The sequence below is a fragment of the Canis lupus genome, chromosome 5 (genome assembly GCF_003254725.2).
Source record: "Canis lupus dingo isolate Sandy chromosome 5, ASM325472v2, whole genome shotgun sequence".
NCBI classification, from domain to species: domain Eukaryota; kingdom Metazoa; phylum Chordata; class Mammalia; order Carnivora; family Canidae; genus Canis; species Canis lupus.
The window spans coordinates 54,237,221-54,257,577 of NC_064247.1; the positions used below are offsets into that span (position 1 = coordinate 54,237,221).

At 39.8% G+C, this 20,357-nt stretch overlaps 1 protein-coding gene across 3 annotated transcripts in view; it reads left to right on the forward strand.

Annotated features, from left to right (window-relative positions):
• USP24 (ubiquitin specific peptidase 24) overlaps nt 1-20,357 on the forward strand; it is a 137,241-nt gene that overhangs the window by 62,431 nt on the left and 54,453 nt on the right. For all 3 annotated transcript variants that reach the window (XM_025427762.3, XM_049110405.1, XM_049110406.1), the window contains exons 20-32: nt 362-473; nt 1,553-1,629; nt 2,803-2,943; nt 3,110-3,163; nt 4,212-4,327; nt 7,151-7,217; nt 7,540-7,650; nt 8,511-8,609; nt 8,708-8,881; nt 13,656-13,741; nt 13,888-13,981; nt 15,397-15,552; nt 18,689-18,786. In XM_025427762.3, coding sequence (XP_025283547.1) covers nt 362-473; nt 1,553-1,629; nt 2,803-2,943; nt 3,110-3,163; nt 4,212-4,327; nt 7,151-7,217; nt 7,540-7,650; nt 8,511-8,609; nt 8,708-8,881; nt 13,656-13,741; nt 13,888-13,981; nt 15,397-15,552; nt 18,689-18,786 — 1,385 coding nt within the window. The remainder of the gene's footprint in view (nt 1-361; nt 474-1,552; nt 1,630-2,802; nt 2,944-3,109; nt 3,164-4,211; nt 4,328-7,150; nt 7,218-7,539; nt 7,651-8,510; nt 8,610-8,707; nt 8,882-13,655; nt 13,742-13,887; nt 13,982-15,396; nt 15,553-18,688; nt 18,787-20,357) is intronic.

Consider the following 20,357-nt stretch of genomic DNA (forward strand, 5'->3'; position numbering starts at 1 on the left):
TTTGCTTTAATCATTTTACACAATTATAACTGCTTCACAGCATTGTTGAAAAGACTATGTATATGCCCTTGCCTAGTACAGTGGCTGGCACATAGCAAGGCTTGTTAATAAACATTAGTGGAGAAGCCCAAGTATAAACTCAATTGAACAGTGTGAGTCTGTATTTGCGTTACCTGGGAGAAAGGTTGCTAGTAACTGCTTTATTTAGTTCCAGAGTTCCAGGCATTTCGGTTTTCAGTGGTATTTCATCAATAAATATTGTTGAAGAATTAAACATAACTTACCTTCACTCTCCACTTTTGGAAAATGTATTTGCCTGAAATGGATTTTAGTTATAGGTAACATTTGTCTTGATCCACAGATGTGTTTTGAATGGTTTACAAAAGGGCAACATGATCTCGAAAGTGATGTTCAGCAGCAGCTTTTCAAGGAGAAAATTCTTAAATTGGAGTCCTATGAAATCACAATGAATGGTAGGAAAACAACCTAAAATCTTTTTTTCTCAGTTTTTTAAGAAATTTTATCCTTTCTTTTCCCTCTGAGTCCCTTCTCAGAAGCAGCTAAATAGTCCGGAATATCCTTCCAGACTTTTCCTTACATCTATATAAACATATGTTTATATACACAGATAAATTCCTTTCTATATGAATGTTATGATTAATCTTAAATTATATGGCCCAATCGCCCAAATTGTCAAATGGTAGCACATATCAGTATTTCATTCCATTTTATGGCTAGTATTCCATTGTATGAATATACCACATTTTATCTATCCGTTTGTCAGTTGATTGGCATTGGGTCATTACCACTTTTTGGCTGTGATCAATAATGCCACCGTGAGCATTTATGTGTAAGTTTTTGTGTAGGCGTTAGTTTTTATGTCTCTCGGGTGGATAGATAGCTAGGGGTGGAAGTGTATCCTGTAACTAATCTTTGAAGAACTGTGAAACAAGTTTGCAAAGTGGCTGCACTACTTTATAATCCTACCAGCACCATCTAAGGGGTTCAGTTCCTTCACAACTTCACCAACATGTGTGATTGTCACTCGCCTTTGTTCTAGCTGTCCTGATGTGTGTCAGGTGTTACCTTGTGGTTTCGGTCTGTATTTCCCTGATGACTGATAACTGAGCATCTGTATGTATGTTTATTGACTGCGTGCATACATTCTTTGGAGAAATGTCTGTTCATACCTTTTGTTCATTATGAATTGGGTTGTTTGTCTTTATTGTTGAGTTGTAATTTCTGCATAGTAGCTCCTCATCAGGTACATGATTTGCAAATATTTTGTCTCACTCAGCAGATAGTCTTTTCACAATCTTGTGGTCCTTTGAAACACAAAGTTCTTGATTTTGATGAGATCCAATTTATCTGTTTTTTCATGTGTTGCTTGTGGTACTTTTGTGGTACCATGTCTAACAAACCACTGCCTGATCTGAGGTCTTAAAGATTTATGTCTGTTTTGTCCTGAGACTTACATTTTGGGCTGAGTCTTTTCATTGATTATCTGTGGTACTTAGAATGCATCAATATATCGGACCTTCTATAATTTCAGGTTTTAACTTATTTAAGACTTTTTTTGAAAATGTGAATCTTTGCGATCATCGATTGAAACGACAAGGAGCTCAGTTGGTGAGTATTTTATTTTGAAATCTAGGTAATTTGGATAATCTAGTAAAACATGGCCAAAAAAAAGTGTTGTAATTTAGAGAAAACATGACTTTTGTTAAAGAACAGGCATCTCCTCAACCTCTACACTGACAGTAGAGCTTCTCTTAGAGTGTAGCAGAGGCCCCCTTTCTAGCACAGGGACACCTCATCAGATGTCTGAGAGAGGACAGGTGACTTCTCAAATCCCTGCGGCAGCCAGCAGCCTCCTGGGGTGAGGTGAATGCAGGGTAGGGATAGTTTCATTGAAGCTTCCAACTTCTCAGATCCCATAACAGACATGTTCCTAAAAAGTGACATCTTTAATTCTGAAGATGAATCTTCAGTTTATCGCAGTGGCAGGGATTTGGGAGAAGATTTTAAGAACAATTAATGAGGCAGGAAAGTGAGGATCTGTAGAATGTATATATATATAGTGTATTTTTACATATGCACTTAGGAAAGACAAAAAATAAGTCTTTTTTCTAAGACATTATTCTTTTGATTCAAGACCTGACTTTCTGGATGGTAAGAATTTTTACAAGATCTCGTGAGGCCTGGATCCTGTCATTTAAACTGAGCTTTAGGGAGAACAGATTGAGCCTCAAGGATTATTAGCCAATTCTAGCCTGGCTCTGTTACCTTCTGGAGAAAAAACTACTGAAGATGGTGCCCACCTCACTCCTGTGCTGTTCCTGCTTCTGTAGCCTATCTTGGTAGATTTCCAGCTTTGGTTTAGGAATATCTGGGGAAGAAAACTCTCCATACCTATCCTGGTTGCCATGGACATAGCCCAGTGTTTCTGTGGTTGGTTGTTTTTTCTTTTAAAGTTCCAAATCAGTACAAAAGTACACTCATATGTAGCTTGGTTTTTGCAGCCTTAATTCATATTAAACTGAAAGGTACAGCCTTAGTGATACAATAAAAAATGTGTGTAGGGGTGCCTGGGTGGCTCAGCGGGCAGGGCATGATCCTGGGGTCCTGGTATTGAGTCCCACATCGGGCTTCCTGCATGGAGCCTGCTTCTCCCTCTGCTTGTGTCTCAGCCTCTCTCTCTTTGTGTCTGTCATGAATAAATAAATAAAATCTTTTTAAAAAAAGTAATTGTGTGTAATTTTATGACCTTGGTGTGCTCTATAATTTTTTTCTTTTGAACAGTATGTAGAAAAGCTGGAATTGATAGGAATGGATTTCATTTGGAAAATAGCCATGGAATCACCTGATGAAGAAATTGCTAATGAAGCTATTCAGTTAATCATAAACTATAGTTACATTAACCTGAATCCTAGATTAAAAAAGGTGGGTGCTCATACCCAGAACAGAAGATTATATATATTTTCTATTGATAAGTTCTGACCCTTGGTATGCCTGAAAATTGGCTTTTTTATTTTGATGTTTTGTCCTTAATAACGATTTTAACTAAATGTCATACTAATCTTAATTTCCTTATATCTCTTCCTTTTAGGATTCTGTATCATTACATAAGAAATTTATTGCTGATTGTTACACAAGATTAGAAGTGAGTGATAAATTTCATTTAAATTTGTTGAAATAAGTGCTTTGATTTTTTTCCTTTTATAATTTTATATTTGGGATTGTGTAAAATGTTGATATTTGTGACTGCATTCTATTAAAGAATTTGTTAACCATACCTTATTGTCACATAAGGAAAAGAGAGACATTTGCCTTGACTACCCCAGTACAGAAATGTCCTTTATAGGAAAGCTTTCCTTCTCTTTCCACCCCTGTTCCCCACTCTACTCACTCCCCCCTCTTTTGGGGTGTAGGAACTATCTTCAGAAAATAGGTCTACTATATATTCCACATTTCTAATAAATTCTTTACTCCTTTTTCTTTTTCTGTCCAGGAATTTCATGTAAGAACTCGCTTTTCCCACCCTTCCCCATGTTTCAGCCAAGAGTATATCTTAAAGGCTATTAAAGGCCATAGCAGGCCACTCAGTAGTAGATTGTATTGGTTGTTTTGGTCCGTTAGCAGCCTGCTCTGAGATGCTATCTCACACATACTTCCAGTGCCTTATCTCTCACATGATGGTTAAAGCATTAAACAGTCATTTTCATTTTTAATTTGTGCTTAAATTTTATATCTAATGAAGAATATTCCAAAAACATATACTACTTCCCCCAAATGTCAATAAATTAAACCATCTGATGACAATTATGTGCTCGAATCTGTACAGGATTTTCCAAGTGTTGACTTCCATCCAAATATGTCATCATAAAAAACATTTAAAGTATTCAAGTACCTCATTTAGGTGAGGTATCTTTTAAGTTTTAACATACGTAGAACAGTAGTTCTCAGCTGGGAGTTATTTTGCCTCCCAGAGATCATTTGGCGATGTCCAGAGACCTTTTTGGTTGTCACAGCCAGAGAGTCCCCACTGATACCTTGTAGAAGGTGGGTAGTGACTAGAGGTCACAGATCTTGCCAAACATCCTGCAAAGTGCAGGACACCCTCCAGAACAAAAAGTTCCCGGGCCAAGATCACAATAGGGCTGGGGTTTTGAGAAACCCTGATAATAGAATGATTGTTTCCTGTTTCACAGGCAGCCAGTTCAGCACTTGGTGGCCCCACTCTGACGCATGCTGTGACTAGAGCAACTAAAATGCTTACAGCAACTGCTATGCCAACTGTAGCAACATCAGTTCAGTCTCCATATAGGTAAGTGTGCAGAAATTAAAGTACACACTTGCATGATGCAGGAAAAAAATGTGTTTATATATATCTATATATACACATATATATAAATTTTTTTCAGATTGATACATATATATATGAAAAAAAAACTGGTTGCTTTTTTTGAAGATGTCTCAATTGTTGCTTTCCTCATTTTATATCCTAATTTTTGCAGATAGTCATATCCTGAGAAATTTGTACGTCCCCATCGTACTTCCCCAAATCTCTATACTCTCCCTGAAGATCTGTATGTCATCATCACCACCACCCAAGTATTGCTCTCCCTGATTCCCTGCCTAATGGACAACTTCTGCTGTTTTGTTTCCCTTTTTTTGAAATATTTGAATATTTGAAATATTTACTTAGACATAACTTTTCTCCTTGTACCCAAGTCCAGGGCTTTAACAGCATAAGCAAAATGAAATAGAAGATGATGGTTAATTAAAATTATGCATTATAATATCATCATAGTTAAAATATTTACTTAGAATTATTTTTCAAAATAATTTTTAATAAGAACCTTATCCCCAGAAATTTGTGTTCAGACTTGGAACTGACATCTCTTACCTCGTGTTTAGTGTTTTCAGATTATCGGTGAAATCTGAATTCATTGTTTGCTATAGTTGTTTGATATGGTAAGGAACATAGATGAATATTTAGAAACATTAAACTGAAGGAACTCAAATGCTCCTGTGAGGTTTACAAGCCTTTCATTCTTAGTAAGCAGTGTACAACCAGTAAACCTTGGCAGGTGCTCAGAACAGGGTTTTACTGTGTTGCCCTCTAGTGATGGGTGCTCAGGTTGTCTCTACTTCTGGAATGTCTTAATGCGTGCATTTATGTTATTTATTTTTATTTACAGTTCTTTTTTCTTTTTAAAGCCTTCCTTTATAGAAACGGAATCAAAACAATACCTCACATTCTTTGTCTTTTTAAAATGAGTTGAGTACTGTATAGCAGTGTATTATTAATATGACAGATACCTATAAAACTCAGCCTTCTCAGACCTCTTTTTAAAATGCCAGTAAGTAGAGTGCCAGTCTGGCTCAGTTGGTAGAGCATGTGACTTTTGATCTTGGGGTTTTAGGTTCGAGCCCCACATTGGCTGTAGAAATTACTTAAAAATAAAATTTTACGAAAAATGGTTAAAATGGCAGAAAGTGATTATAGATTCAGCTCGTGATAAGAACAGTAACACAACTTTTGCATTCCCACACAAAGTCAAATAGACTTTCACTGAGAATGTGTGTTAAGAATTCCTAATTACATGTTTATAAGATGCAGTTCACCTCTGTGCCTAGGTCCTTAAAGATTCATTTGTCTGAAAAAACAGAATAGAAATGCACTTCTAAACTACTGAATTGGGATTTCCAAACTGCAACATCTTTAAAGAAATGTGGTTTTCATTTCTGTCTTTTTAAAGTGATTTTTATTCTGAATCAGTTCATGTTTGAATGCCTACAGAGCAAAACCACAGGATAGTTTTTAACCATTCTTGTTATAAACTCTAAATACTGTTAATAGGAGTATATAGTTTCAAAGTTGCATTTGAAACAGGACATTATCTTTGATCTTATTTCTGGTTTTGAAAGAACTTCCCAATGACCATCATTGTTCCATCATTTGAGGAAGAGGAATTATTCTCTCAGCCCTACAGTATTCTGCAGCGGTGTCTGTGATTTAACTCATTATTGAGGCACAATTCATTTATTATAGCATTGAGATATTTCCTAAAGATTTTCTATCTCAGTATCAAATTCTAGTCTTGCCCATAGCCTGGAAGGATTTAGAACTCTGTTAAATATATTTAACAGAATTATTAAAATGTGTTTAACCAACTCTTTTTAGAGTGAAAATTCTGCTAACAGCAAACCAGACCCAATTGTTAGAAAATAGTAGTACCCTTTTCAGATTTAGAAATATCCCTATTTGAAATGCCTAGACTTTCTGGAATAGCACATGTTTAAATTACGGGCACTTAGGTTTTCATCTCTTGATGTTAACACGTATAATGTTCTCTTTTATAAAATATGAAGCTGTGAATATATAAGCTGCTGGATGTCAGAGTCCTATGAATTCAGATAATAAGTAATATTCCCTAAGACCAAAAGGGACCTCAGGTCTCATTTTCAGATGTGCTAGAGCTACACACTTCCTTGCCATATGTTGCCTGTCCTAGAGATGGTTGTCTCCTGATGTATGGTGATTTCTTAAGCGCTTTGAAAATTGGTGGGATAATAAATTCTTACCCTTTTATGTTTTACCTATACAGAATGTTCATTTAAACCAAATAAACAATTGTTTGTCCTTTGCTTCCTCCTCATTCCCTGGCTCATTAAAACAGCAGATGTTATTGGTGGTCTGCTTACTGGTTTGCATTTGTCTTCTGATTTTTAGGCAGTTCAGAATTTTCTGAGAGTCCATGTGTTTACTGAATTATGTGGCATATTTTCATTGTAAGATGATGAGACTCAGGCTTACTGATAGTTCATTCTTGGTGGAATGATGGACCTGGAGGCCCAGGTCCCCTATATATGGAATAGCTGTATAAAAAGAGAGGGCAGAACAGGAGAGGGAACGCGGAGATGCAGGGGCTGGCTTGTCCTTCCTGACTCCATGGGTGTCAGCTGCCATGGCTGTAAGCTGGTCCAGCCGTCTCTCGTCTCTCCCTTGGGTACGGGGATAGTTGAGTCTTTGCGAATGTCAGCCTTTGACCAGTGAGTGCTGACTCTGTGGTTCTGATGAAGGAGATTGGAATCGAGCAATTCATTTCAAATACATTCAAAAAAATTTTTTTTGAATCCGTAGATCCACTAAACTTGTAATAATTGAGAGACTTTTGCTTCTGGCAGAACGCTATGTGATCACTATCGAGGTAAGCCTCTCTTTTTATTTTTTTTTTTTTATTTTTATTTTTTTTTAATTTTTATTTATTTATGATAGTCACACACAGATAGAGAGAGAGGCAGAGACACAGGCAGAGGGAGAAGCAGGCTCCATGCACCGGGAGCCCGACGTGGGACTCGATCCCGGGTCTCCAGGATCGCGCCCTGGGCCAAAGGCAGGCGCCAAACCGCTGCGCCACCCAGGGATCCCCAAGCCTCTCTTTTTAAAGCCACTTTGTCATCATTGTGCATTGTGTGAAGTCTAACAGTGATGCTGTGCACCTGACTTGTTTGATGTGTATTTTTTTCAAGGATTTTTACTCTGTTCCACGAACTATTCTACCTCACGGCGCCTCATTTCATGGACATCTTTTAACTCTCAATGTTACGTATGAATCTACCAAAGATACCTTCACTGTAGAGGTAGGTTTACGTTAAGCCCTGGAGCCATTCTCATATCTTCTTGTTACTTTCACAAGAGCACTGTGAGTTGGGATAGCTGCATGAGCAACTATTCTACAGGCTGTTTGGTCCACAAATTTAGACAAAAGACATGCAGCGAAAAGCAACTGATGGGGTATAAGCAGTCTCATAAGTAAGCATGTAATATAACATCAGGTGGCAAAGGGTGTTATGAAGAATAAGTAAGAATAAAGCTGAATAATTTAGTAGAGAGTGATGTGTATGTGTGAAATATAAAAAGATGGGCAGGGAAGTTCTCTCGGAGGTGGTGACATTTGTTTTTTGTTTTTTAAAGATTTTATTTATTTATTTATGAGAGAAAGAGAGAAAAAGAGGCAGAGACAGAAGCAGGCTCCATGCAGGGAGCCTGATGTGGGACTTGATCCCGGGTCTCCAGGATTAGGCCCTGGGCTGAAGACGGCGCTAAACCGCTGAGCTACCTGGGCTGCCCAGGTGGTGACATTTGAACAAAGATGGAATGAAGTGACAAGAGGCCATTTCTGGGGAAGCACATTCCAAGCAAAGGGAGCAGCAGGGACAGAGGCCCTGCTGTGGGACTTGTATGGCTTGTTCAGTGACAGGCAGGGTAGCTGGTGTGATGGAGCACAGAGAGAACAGGAGAGAGTGGAGGCTCCACAGCAGGACTTAAGGTCTGATTCATGCAAGATGGCGAGGACAGGGTGGGAAAGCAGATGTATAATTACTGCAGAAGGGGAGCCTCCCAGAATCTTTTATGTAGGTTTTCTGCTGCGTTCCTGGCTTGTGGAATAGCACCTGGTACCCAGTTCATCCTCACAGCAGTGTCTCATTTTATCATGCAGGCTCACAGTAATGAGACCATAGGAAGTGTGCGGTGGAAGATAGCCAAGCAGTTGTGCTCACCTGTGGACAACATACAGATATTTACCAACGATAGTCTGGTAGGTTTAAGCCAACCATCTGTGGCCTTTCCGCCAGACATCCGAACCTTTGTCCTCCTCCCCACCTCCCCTGGTCATTAAGAAACCACTTTTTGCAGCTGACGGTGAATAAAGATCAAAAGCTCCTCCACCAGCTGGGCTTTTCCGATGAACAGATCCTCACAGTGAAGACTTCAGGCAGTGGGACCCCTTCCGGGAGCTCCGCGGATTCCTCAACCAGCTCCAGCAGCAGCAGCAGTGGGGTCTTCAGCTCCTCTTACGCCATGGAACAGGTATGGGGCGATAGTCCAATGATAAGTCAGAACTGAGTAAGCTTCATGCTCGTGCCTTTGGCACATATAGACTTAGGTGACTGGGTCATTTCCTCTAGACAAGTCCTGATTGATGAGGTTCCTCACACAGGAATAAGCGTAGACAGAGGAGAGCTCAAAGGATCAAGCCAGGGAGCCCCTTTGTATAGGGATCGAGGGTGAAGAGGAGGGGTGGGGGAGGAGCCAGAAAGCAAGGGGGAAAGCCAAGCGAGTCTGGCACATCTTTGACTCTGCCTTTAAAATAGGTCTAGAATCTAGCTACTCTGGTCTGCCTCCATGCCTTCCACACCAGTCCAGGCAGCTGTCATGCCTCACATGTGGAGTATTTGAGCAGTGCCTGCCTGCCCCCACGGCTGTGTCCTTAGACCAGTTCAGTCTCTGTCTGGTGCCCAGCAGCCTGGGATCTTTTTATTTTTTTATTTTTTATTTTATTTTTTTAAAGATTTTATTTATTCATGAGAAACACACAGAGAGAGGCAGAGACACATAGCCTGAGAAAGAAGCAGGCTCCTCAAGGGAAGCCCAATGTGGGACTCTATCCCAGGACTCCTGGACCAGGCCCAGAGCTGAAGATAGAAGCCTGAACCAACCATGAGTCCCATCCTGTGATCTTTTTAAACAGCAGCCACATTGTACCCCTTCTCCCCCAGCTCAAACACTCCTGGGCCTTCATCTCACTCAGAGTAGGAGCCAGAGTCCACTGGGCCCTAGAGGGCTGACTGCATGGGCCCTCGTGGAATTTCCCTGATGTCCCTGCCTGGGACCCTCCCTGGCTTCCACTGCTCTGGCTACACTGGCCTCTCTGTTGGTCCTCAGACTCAGTGAGGTCTGTGCACTTGCCTTTCCCTGTGTCTGGAATGTTCTTCTGTTCTTCCCTAGTATCCAGGCAGTTCCCTCTCACATTCTTCAGCTCTCACTTAAATGTTGCCTTCTCAATGAGCCTTCTTTGGCCATCCTATTTAAAATTTTAACCCCATCCCTTTGCTTCTTACTTCCCTTTGCGGCTTACTTGTCAGTATTTGTTGAGTCATTTCATGAATCAGCCCGTTTACTTTGTACCCTCCCTGTGTCAGGATGGAGCTTGGCACCAGAGGTACAGAACTCATGGGACTGGTTCTGCTTCTTAGCTCTTAACAGTCTAGAAAGATCACACCAGACCTCGTGTAAAGGTATTCAAATAACTTATGAGGATTTTTTGTTGTTTGTATATGTTGATTTAATCCCAAGTATGACATCTTTGTGTACTGTGCTTTTTAAACTTAGCATAACCTTGCTATAGGTCTCAAAAATGGGTTTGTATTAGCGTGTTATTTCTTTTTAAATGACTATACTTATATAACAATAAGAATTGGGATCCCTGGGTAGCGCAGCGGTTTGGCCCCTGCCTTTGGCCCAGGGCGCAATCCTGGAGACCCGGGATCGAATCCCACATCGGGCTTCCGGTGCATGGAGCCTGCTTCTCCCTCTGCCTGTGTCTTTGCCTCTCTCTCTCTCTCTCTCTGTGACTATCATAAATAAATAAAAATTAAAAAAAAAAAACAATAAGAATTTAAGGAAGATTCCACTCAGAATAGTATTATGACAGCTAATCAACAACAGAAGCAATGCACAAGCATGCCTTCACCCACTGCACTTGCAGGTTGTGTGTTTTTACAAACTGAAGGTTTGTGGCAACTCTGTACCAAGCAAGTCCACTGGTGCCAGTTTTCCAACAGCATTTGCTGATCTTGTGTCTCTGTGTCACAATTTGATAATTCTTGCAATATTTTATTAAATTTTCTCATTATTGTATTGTCATAATGATCTTCGGTCAGTAACCTGTGATGTTACTCTTATAATTATTTTGGGACATCACAAAGTGCGCCGAAATAAGATGGCAAACTTAGTAAGTGTTGCATGTGTTTTGACTGCTCCACAACCAGCTGTTCCCCTATCTCTCTCCCTCTCTTCAGGCCTCCCATTCCTTGAGACACCACAGCATTGAAAGTAGGCCAATCAATAACCCTCTGAGTGTTCAAATGAAAGGAAGAATTGTACATTTCACTTTAAATCAAAAACTAGAAATGATTAAGCATAGTGAGGAAGGCATGTCAAAAGCTGAGATAGGCTGAATGCTAGGCTGCTTGTACCAAACGCTTAGCCAAGTTGTGAAAGCAAAGGAAAAGTTCTTGAAGGAAATTAAGAATGCTACTGCAGTGAACACACAAATGATAAGAAAGTAAAACCCTTCTCCATGCCAGCAATAGGGCTGACATAGAGAAAGGGTGAGTGGTCTGGATAGGTCAAACCAGCCACAGCCACAACATTCCCTTAAACCAGAGCCTGAGCTAGAGCAATGCCTTGCTCTTCTCCATTCTGTGAAGGCTTGACTGAGGTGAAGAAGCTACAGAAGAAAAGCTTGAAGCTAGCAGAAGTGGGTTCCTGAGGTTTAGGGAAGAAGCTATCTCCATAATCACAAGGTGAAACAGCAAGCGTTGGTGTAGAAGCTACAGCAGGTTATCCAGAAGCTTTGGCTCAAATCAATAATGAAGGTGGCTGCACTAAACAACAGATTTTTGGTGTAGAAGGAACAGTCTTCTATTGGAAGAGGATGCCATCTAGGACTTCATAGCTACAGAGAAGTCAACACCTAGCTTCAGAGTTTTAAAGGATAGGCTGACTCTCTTGTTAGAAGAGAGTGCAACTGGTGGCTCTAAGTTGAAGCCCATGCTTCTTTTTCAGTCTGAAAATTCTGGGACCCTTAAGAATTATGCTTAATTTACTCTGCTTGTGCTACATAAATTGAACAACATAGTTGGATGACAACATATCTGCTTACAGCATAGTGTTTACACCCACTCTTGAGAACTGCTCAGGAAAAAAGATTCTTTTCAAAATACTACTGCTCATTAACAATGCACCTGGTCACCCAGGATCTCTGATGGAGACGTACAAGGAGATGAAAGTTGTTTTCATGCCTGCCAGCATAGCATCTGTTCTGCAGCCCATGGATCAAGGAGTCATTTCAATTTTCAAATCTAACTATTGAAGAAATACATTTCCTAATGCCTTAAGTGCTATAGATAGTGATTCCTCTGATGGATCTGGGCAAAGTAAATTGAAAACCTTCTGGAAAGGATTCATCATTCTAGATGTCATTAAGAACATATCATGACTCATGGGAAGAGTTCAGGATAGCAACATGAACAGGAAATTTGGAAGAAGTTGATTTCCATCCATCATCAGCACCTTTGAGGGGTTCAAGACTTTAGGGGAGGAAGTAACTGCCAATGGGGTAGAAAGAGGAAGAGAACTAGAAATGGAGCCTGAAGGGTGGGACTGTGGGGTTATCATCTCAGGATAAAACTTGAACAAGTGAGGAGTTGCTTCTTATAGATGAGCAGAGAAGGTGGTTTCTTTTCTTTACATTTTTTTTTATGATTTTATTTATTTGACAGTGTACGCATGCACAAGCAGGGGGAGCAGTAGCCAGAGGGAGAAGCAGACTCCCTGCTGAGCAGGAAGCCAGATGGAGGGCTTGATCCCAGGACCCCAGGATCATGTCCTGAGCCAAGGGCAGCCACTTAACTGACTGAGCCACCCAGGCACCCCAAGAAGGTGGTTTCTTGAGTTGGAATCTACTCCCAGTAAAGATGCTGTGAATATGGTTGAAATGACAACAAAGGATTTAGAATATCACATAAACTTAGTTGATAAAGCTACAGCAGGCTCTGAAGGAATTCACTCAATTTTGAAAGTTCTCCTGTGGGCAAAATGCTGTCAAACAGCATCACATGCTACAGAGAAATGGTTCATGAAAGGAAGAGTCAATCAATGCAGCCAACTTCAATGTGGCCGTATTTTAAGGAATTGCTGCAGCAACAACTAGCCTTTACAACCACTGGCATCCTCATCTGTTGGCAGCCATCTCCAGCAAGGCAAGCTCCTTCCCCAGCAGAAAGCTTACGACTCACTGAAAGCTCAGATGCTGATTAGCATTTTTTAGCAATAAAGTCCTTTTTTAACTAAGACACCTACATTGGTTTTTAGACCTAATACTACTGTACATTTAATAGACTATATTATGAACTTAATACACACTGAGAAACCAAAAAATTCATTTGACTCATAGTATTTGCTATCTCTCTGGTCTGGAAGCAAATCTGCAATGTCTGCAGTATGCAGTATACATAGCACCTTTAAGCTTAACATTTTCAAATTGTCTCATATTTATCCTGGATTTATTTAAAATGTTCCCTCGTATAATGGCATTCTATAGTGACATCTAGTTTCTTTTCTTTATAACCAGAAAATAGTATTTTAATCATATCTAAGTCTCTCCTACCTGTTGTGTGTGTGTATATATACATATATACTGCTTTAATTTTGCTTTTAAATCTGTCATTGCCTTGTTTGCTCCTGACGAGTTGTGATCAGCCTTTAATGGTGTCTGCTCTCCATTCTGTTAATTAGACCTGCCCATCATTTTACCTTTCTTCCACTGCCTGCTTTTGGCACCTTTGCCCCTCACCAGCAGGTGGATAGGAGAGAGCCCAGGTAACAGGGATGCTGGGAGGTAGTAGTCCCACCAATCTGTGTTCCCAGGTATTGCTTTTTAGTGCAGGGGAGCATGCTGCTCCCCTCAAGCTTTGTAGTGGCCAGCCTTTCAGAACTAGTGATTTTATTGTTGGCATGTTTGGTTAGAAAAGGAGAAAATTCTTTTGTCAGTTTGTATTTATGTTTTGTTTTCTCTCAGGAGAAATCCCTCCCTGGTGTTGTAATGGCACTTGTATGTAATGTGTTCGACATGCTCTACCAGCTTGCCAATCTGGAGGAGCCAAGGTAAATATAAATGTTTCTGAAGCTTGAAAGAGAAAGTTATTACGGTTAGGGAACCAAGTACATTTTTACTTTACATTTGTCAAGAACAAATGACTTTGTTACTAAAACTGGGTCACATGAAAAAATTTGTATTTGACAAATTTCAGGATAACTCTACGAGTACGAAAGCTTCTGCTCTTGATACCCACTGACCCAGCCATTCAGGAAGCCCTGGATCAACTTGATTCCTTAGGAAGAAAGGTATGAGTATCTTGGATAATTACTTAAGTGACATGGAAATTTCAGTGTCATGATTCAGTAAAACTAAAACCTGAAATCAATTTCAGGAGATATGATCCATCTTTCCCATAATTGTTCTGCTTTAGAAAAATACATTTGCTGTAAACGGAAATCAGAAGTTCATGTTGCCTTTTAAAAGACCTAAAGTCAATAATGACATCAGATTTAGAATCGGAAGCGTTTAATATCATAGATGTCCATGTTCTCCTTGTTCTGTATTAAGATACTGAAACCCAGAGAGATGAAGTGTCTCGTCCAGGATCAGACTCTCGTCCTGATTCAGCGGAGAAACTTTTCTTCTGCCACAGTGCCTCTCAGAATGTGATCATTGCCTGCGTTTGATTTGCTTGCATAGTTATATTCTCATTTACTGTTTTTCCACAGTTGATAAATTCATTTTAATTTCTAGAATGTTGTTTCTCAAGAATTTTATATATTAAAATCACATTCTAGGGCAGCCCCGGTGGCGCAGCGGTTTAGCACCGCCTGCAGCCCAGGGTGTGATCCTGGGGACCCAGGATCGAGTCCCACGTCGGGCTCCTTGCATGGAGCCTGCTTCTCCCTCTGCCTGTGTCTCAGCCTCTCTCTCTCTCTCTCTCTCTCTCTGTGTCTCTCGTGGATAAATAAGTAAAATAATAAAAAAATGAAACTACATTCTATCTATAATACTGTTTAGCTATGTTCTCAGAATAATTCATGTAGAACAGAGTTGTTAGAACTAAGGCACGAGGTGGGTCGGGGGATGGGATAATTTGGTGATAACATTAAGGAGGGCACATGATGTAACCAGCACTGGGTGTTATACACAGCTAATAAATTATTGAACACTATATCTAAAACTGATGATGGTACTATATGTTAGCTAATTGAATTTAAATTAAAAAAATAATAAGGTACAAATTTATGTTTTAGCAGTTGAAGTTTATGTCATCCCATAGTCTTGTAATACATGGCTAAATTATTGCAGGGAGAAGAAAACTAGTGTAATTACAAAACATATTATTATTACTAGCTAAAAACATTTTCAAAACTTTCACTTCCACAAGCTTATAATTTAATTATCAGTATTTAGCGTTTTAGACTTTTAAACACAGAAACAAATCAAGACAACCTTGCTAGTGTTACCAAGAAGACACTCTCAGACGTGTTTGCATTCCTGTAGGGTTGGGATGCTGTTGAGCACTTAGAGTGTGTGTGATGGAATTCAGTGTTTTGTTAATAATTACCAAGCGATGTGTCCTTAAGTTTCATTTGTAGGAAATTCTCTTGGTGGATTATATTAAAGAGGAAAAGAACATTAGAGTGTACACTGAGATTTGTTTCATATGTGTGCTTCTAACACATACATCCTTTGTTTTCATTCTTGAAAACCTTAGAAAACGTTACTGTCTGACACGAGCTCTCAATCCTCAAAGTCTCCATCCCTGTCCTCCAAGCAGCAGCATCAGCCAAGCGCCAGCTCAATCTTGGAAAGTCTGTTTCGATCCTTTGCTCCAGGAATGTCCACCTTCAGAGTGCTCTACAACTTAGAAGTAAGAAGCCTCATTTCTTTTCATTTCATCTGGAGAGATTTGTTTTTGTTTGCACATTCGTGCTTTTAGATGTCAGAGATAAGTATTTTTATTAGATGATCTCTGAAACATTAGTTTTCAAAAAATAAAAAACAATATAAACAGAAACATTTTATTGTTTTTTTGGTCTTAGAAAAGGCTCGTTTTTTTCATTTTATACCTATGCACACTGTTACACTTGCAAAGCAGCATGTAAATAAATAATGAGGAAGCCTTATGTAGTGTAAGATAGGCCAATATCTTCCTCTGGAAGTTTAGTGAGTCCCTCCCAATAAAGCTGTTATCCTCAGCCTTCTTGTTATTAAATGTGTCCTAACTTTAAAAAAAAAAACTATTGTAATTTGTTATTATAAATGAAACTATGAGGAGTTTGTTAGGAAATACATTAACTCTATTATTTCAAGGTTTAAAAAAAAGTTTAAAACCTATTTGAAGGGGACACCTGGGTGGCTCAGTGGTTGAGTGCCTTTAGCTCAGGGCATGATCCCCAGATCCGGGATCGAGTCCTGTATCGAGCTTTCCACAGGGAGCCTGCTTCTCCCTCTCTCTGCGTCTCTGCCTCTCTCTCTGTGTGTCTCTCATGAATAAATAAATAAATCTTAAAAAAAAAAAAAAAACTAGTTGGAGAATTTAAGCAAAAGAATAGTTTTATTACCTTCTTTCCAAAAAGTAGCTTTAAACTAATAGGTTTACTTCAGTATACATTTACTAACTGTTTAATGCCTGCAAGTTACTGTGGTAGTTAAAGGATAAGAATTGAAAAGACAAGATATTTGCTCCAAAATCTTGAGTAAGACAGAAGGGAGGCTGCATACTCTGAGTCCTGAAAGCAAAGTAGCAACAAGACAGTAGGGGCGGGTAAGCAGGTAGAGCACCCTTGGAGGGTGAGGAGTCACACCCTCTTGCTATTTTAGGTCTGGAGAAAATAAAGCCCTGAATGATTTTGCTTTGCCCCAAGTTTTATTTCATCTGGGTAGTCTCATTTGGAGTATGTAATTATATTTATTCATTTGTCTGCATCACTTGGTACTTGTGTGTTCAAGCTGTGTAGCCTTAAAATAAGCATTCTTGTGAAAAAATGTGTTGGGTTCAAAAGGAGAAAATATTGAGCAAATGTTTTTAAAATAAGGCATGTCTTTATTTAATGTGGACATTTAAAAGTATTCCAATATTCCAAGGCAGAAATGACCGGGAAACTTTTGGCCATTTAACCTTATAAATTTTACAGTACCTGTGAGATTTGTCATTTGCCTTCGAAGGATTGTCTTTAAAAAGTTAAAAAGTATAAACCTTAACACACACACTTGAGAGCACCTAGAAAAACAGAATGGTCCAACAGTGGGTCTGGGTTGTCATCAACTACCTAGATTGCATTATTTTAGAGCCAGAGAAAAGACAATGGTAGTAAAGTACCTCTAACACAATTTCAGTACTTTTGAACAACTAGAAATTCCTTTGAGAGATTTTTTTTTTTTTTTTTTTTTTTTTTTGCTTTAGACAGCACAAAGCATTAGGAAAACTTAACACTTTCCAAAGCACTTATTTTGGGGTGCCTGGGTGGTTCAGTGTCCCGACTCTTCAGGTTGTGATGTCAGGGTCATGAGATCAAGCCTCACATCTGGCTCTATACTCAGTGTGGAGTCAGCTTGAGATTCTCTATCCCTCTGCCCCTCCCACTCGTGATCTCTCTCTTTCTCTCAAATAAATAAATCTTTTTTTAAAAAAGCACTTAATTTAACTGACCCCTGAAAGGCTAATTTCTTTGCATTTTAGGCTTCAACTTAGGTTTGCCTACTAGGAAGCTTCAAAGTAGTTATTCCAAATACCTGTTCTGTTGAAGAAATCTTCCATCTTCACTAAATTGCTGTCCATTAAGCATGGGGAATACATGTAAGAGGCTGTCAACTCACAGGAAGGGTTAGAAAAGCAGAGGGGTGCCTTTCTCCCATGCAGTGCTCATAATCTAAGGCTGACAAACATATTTCCCAAAGAGCACTTTAGGAAGAAAACATGTACAAAAGAAATCTCACACTAAAAATGTATGCACATAAAACCCATGGATTCCTAGAAACAGATTTTCTAGAATGGAAAAGGATCTTGAATGTATCTACTTATTTTATTTTATTTTATTTATTTTATTTTATTTTATTTTATTTTATTTTATTTTTTAAGATTTATTTACTTATTCATGAGAGAGGGAGAGAGAGAGAGAGAGACATAGGCAGAGGGAGAAGCAGGCTTCATGCAGGAAGCGTGATGTGGGACTTGATCCCAGAGTCCTGGGATCATGCCCTGAGCCAAAGGCAGACGCTCAACCACTGAGCCACCCAAGCGTCCCGAATGTATCTACTTTTAAAACCTTGAGGAGACTGAAGCAGTGGATTCTTTTTTTTTTTTTTTTTTTTTTTTTAATTTTTAAATCCTAACCAAATAAGCAGTTGATTACTAAGTCTTATACTGTAGTTTGGTTATTTATTTGAAATGATTATCTGTCATACCAGAATTTTCAGTTAAGCTTTCCTTTAGGTACGTATGTCAGTGCCATAAAAGGGGAAGGATTTAGGAGGAAGGCACATGCAGGTTTGAGGTCACTTGGCCTTTTGGGTCTCGGTCTTTACCTGTAAAGTAAAATACACACCATGCATGGTGAAATTAAGAGAGAATGCATGTAAGAACCTCCTCTTATGCCTACTATATTGTATGTGCTCAATAAATAGGAGTTTCAGAGTCGTTATTAGAGAGCTCATTTAGCATTTTTAACGAATGGGCTATTTTATGAAACTTCATCTTTTTCAAAAACATGTCTAGCAAATCATATAATGTTATCTGCTCTTAAGGCATCCACCGTTGCCGATTTCATGAAAAGAACACACCACATTTCTTCAACAAAACAGATTTTTCTTGCTAACTAAATAGAGCTTGGAAAACATGATTGCTTCAGTTGTGAAATATCAGCCTCCTCCTCCTTTTGGGGGTGGGGGAGGGAGACGGTATGCAGCAATTAATGAGACAGACTTGAGTTATTGGGTTGTTTTACTTAGTGAAGGAGTCATTTCTACTGAAAATGTTGAGCTGATTGTGCTTATCTGTTTTCAAGGTTCTAAGCTCCAAACTCATGCCCACAGCTGATGATGACATGGCAAGAAACTGTGCAAAATCCTTCTGCGAGAACTTCCTCAAAGCAGGAGGATTGAGGTTAGAGTTTCACTGTGTCACATGAATTGGAGAGAATGGATATAGTTATTGTGGTTCATTTCTCCTGCCAGGCCTTGGTTATTCTTACAAAGTATTATGTGAAGCATCATGAGAGTTACAAGAAGAGGGAATGATGTTTCAGTCTGTGGAACACTTAAATTCATTTTACAACTTTTGGTTATTTGGAAAACTGGCAGAAGCCCATCTTCCTTCTGGTTGTTGAGGAGATTCTTGAGAAGAAGAGAGAAGCAGATCTATTTCTGTTGATTCCTGGTATCAGTTTGACACTAGCCAAATTTTATTCCTGGTAAGACATGTAGTGAGGCCTTATTAGTGCTAGGGATGCAGAGATAACTTAGATCTCATTCCTGCCCTTTAGAGCCTCATGTTTTAACAAAGAATAATGAAGAGTTATTATAAGTATCAAAACAGGCTAATAAAAAGTGCTTTGGATGGGAGGTGGGCGGAGTCATGGAAGATGGTGCTTAAATGGTGAAATTTTCGTGGTAACAAGATTAGGAGGTGCTCTGCAGAAGGTGACATTTAAGCTGGGAATTGAGAAAAGACCAGTAATCCCCTACAGGACTTGTGGGGAAAGGGCACACTAAGCCAGAGGCAGTAGGATGGGTAAAAGCACCATTGTGTGTGGCCTGTCTGGGAAGGCTAGAGGAAAGGATGGAGAATTATGTACAAAAGGGTCACCTTGAGGAATTTCAACATTAACTTCTACGCCATAGGAAAACAGGAGGCTTCAAAGCCAGGAATTGCCTGAAACAATTACTGTGGCTGCAGTAGAGATAATAAATAGAAGTGGGAGAGATAGGAGGTAGGGAGAGCCATGCAGAGGCCCAGGGAGAAGAGTGATGGTTGTAGATGTCGGGCAGTGGTAAACGATATTTATAAGGTAACATAGGCAAGTCTTTATAACTAGAAATAAGGAAGGAGGGAAAGAAACTTATAAATGACCTTGTGTTTCGTAACCTGAGAGAGGGAGTGAATGGTGAACATTCAGTCAGTGTGGGAAATAGGCATAGAAGGGGGCAGAAGACACGTAATGTCAAGACAGATGAATGTGGTTGAGGCACGTGAAGTGCATGGTTTGGCCGTGATGCTGTGGAGGGGAGCACCGAGCAGCATCAGAGATGTGGCGGAAGCAGAGCAGGGGTGACAGTGACTGGCAGGGGATAACAGCCGAGGGGAAAGATCGCTTTTTCTGTTTGCTTTTACCTTTAGGGAAGCCTACGTTGTCTTTGCAGGCTGACTAAAAGAAGAAAGATCAAAGGAAAAGGGATAATCCGAGGGGCCGTGTTCTCCTGCCCTGGAAAGAAGCAGGCCTTCTCTCCCATTTCCTTGAGCAAGGAAAGAGTGAGGACTAGAGGGCAGTTGTAGGGATTCCTATGGGAGGCTTTAGGGGGAAGAGGCTCGCCCAAGACCTTGAAGAGATAAAGAGAGTGGGCTGAAAGACCCTCCCCGTCTCCCCTCCTCCCCTCCCCCCCCCCCCCCCCCCCCGCCCCCAAGCATGTGGAAGGCCTACCGCATGGGGCTTGATTTCGTTTTCAGCATCACAGAGG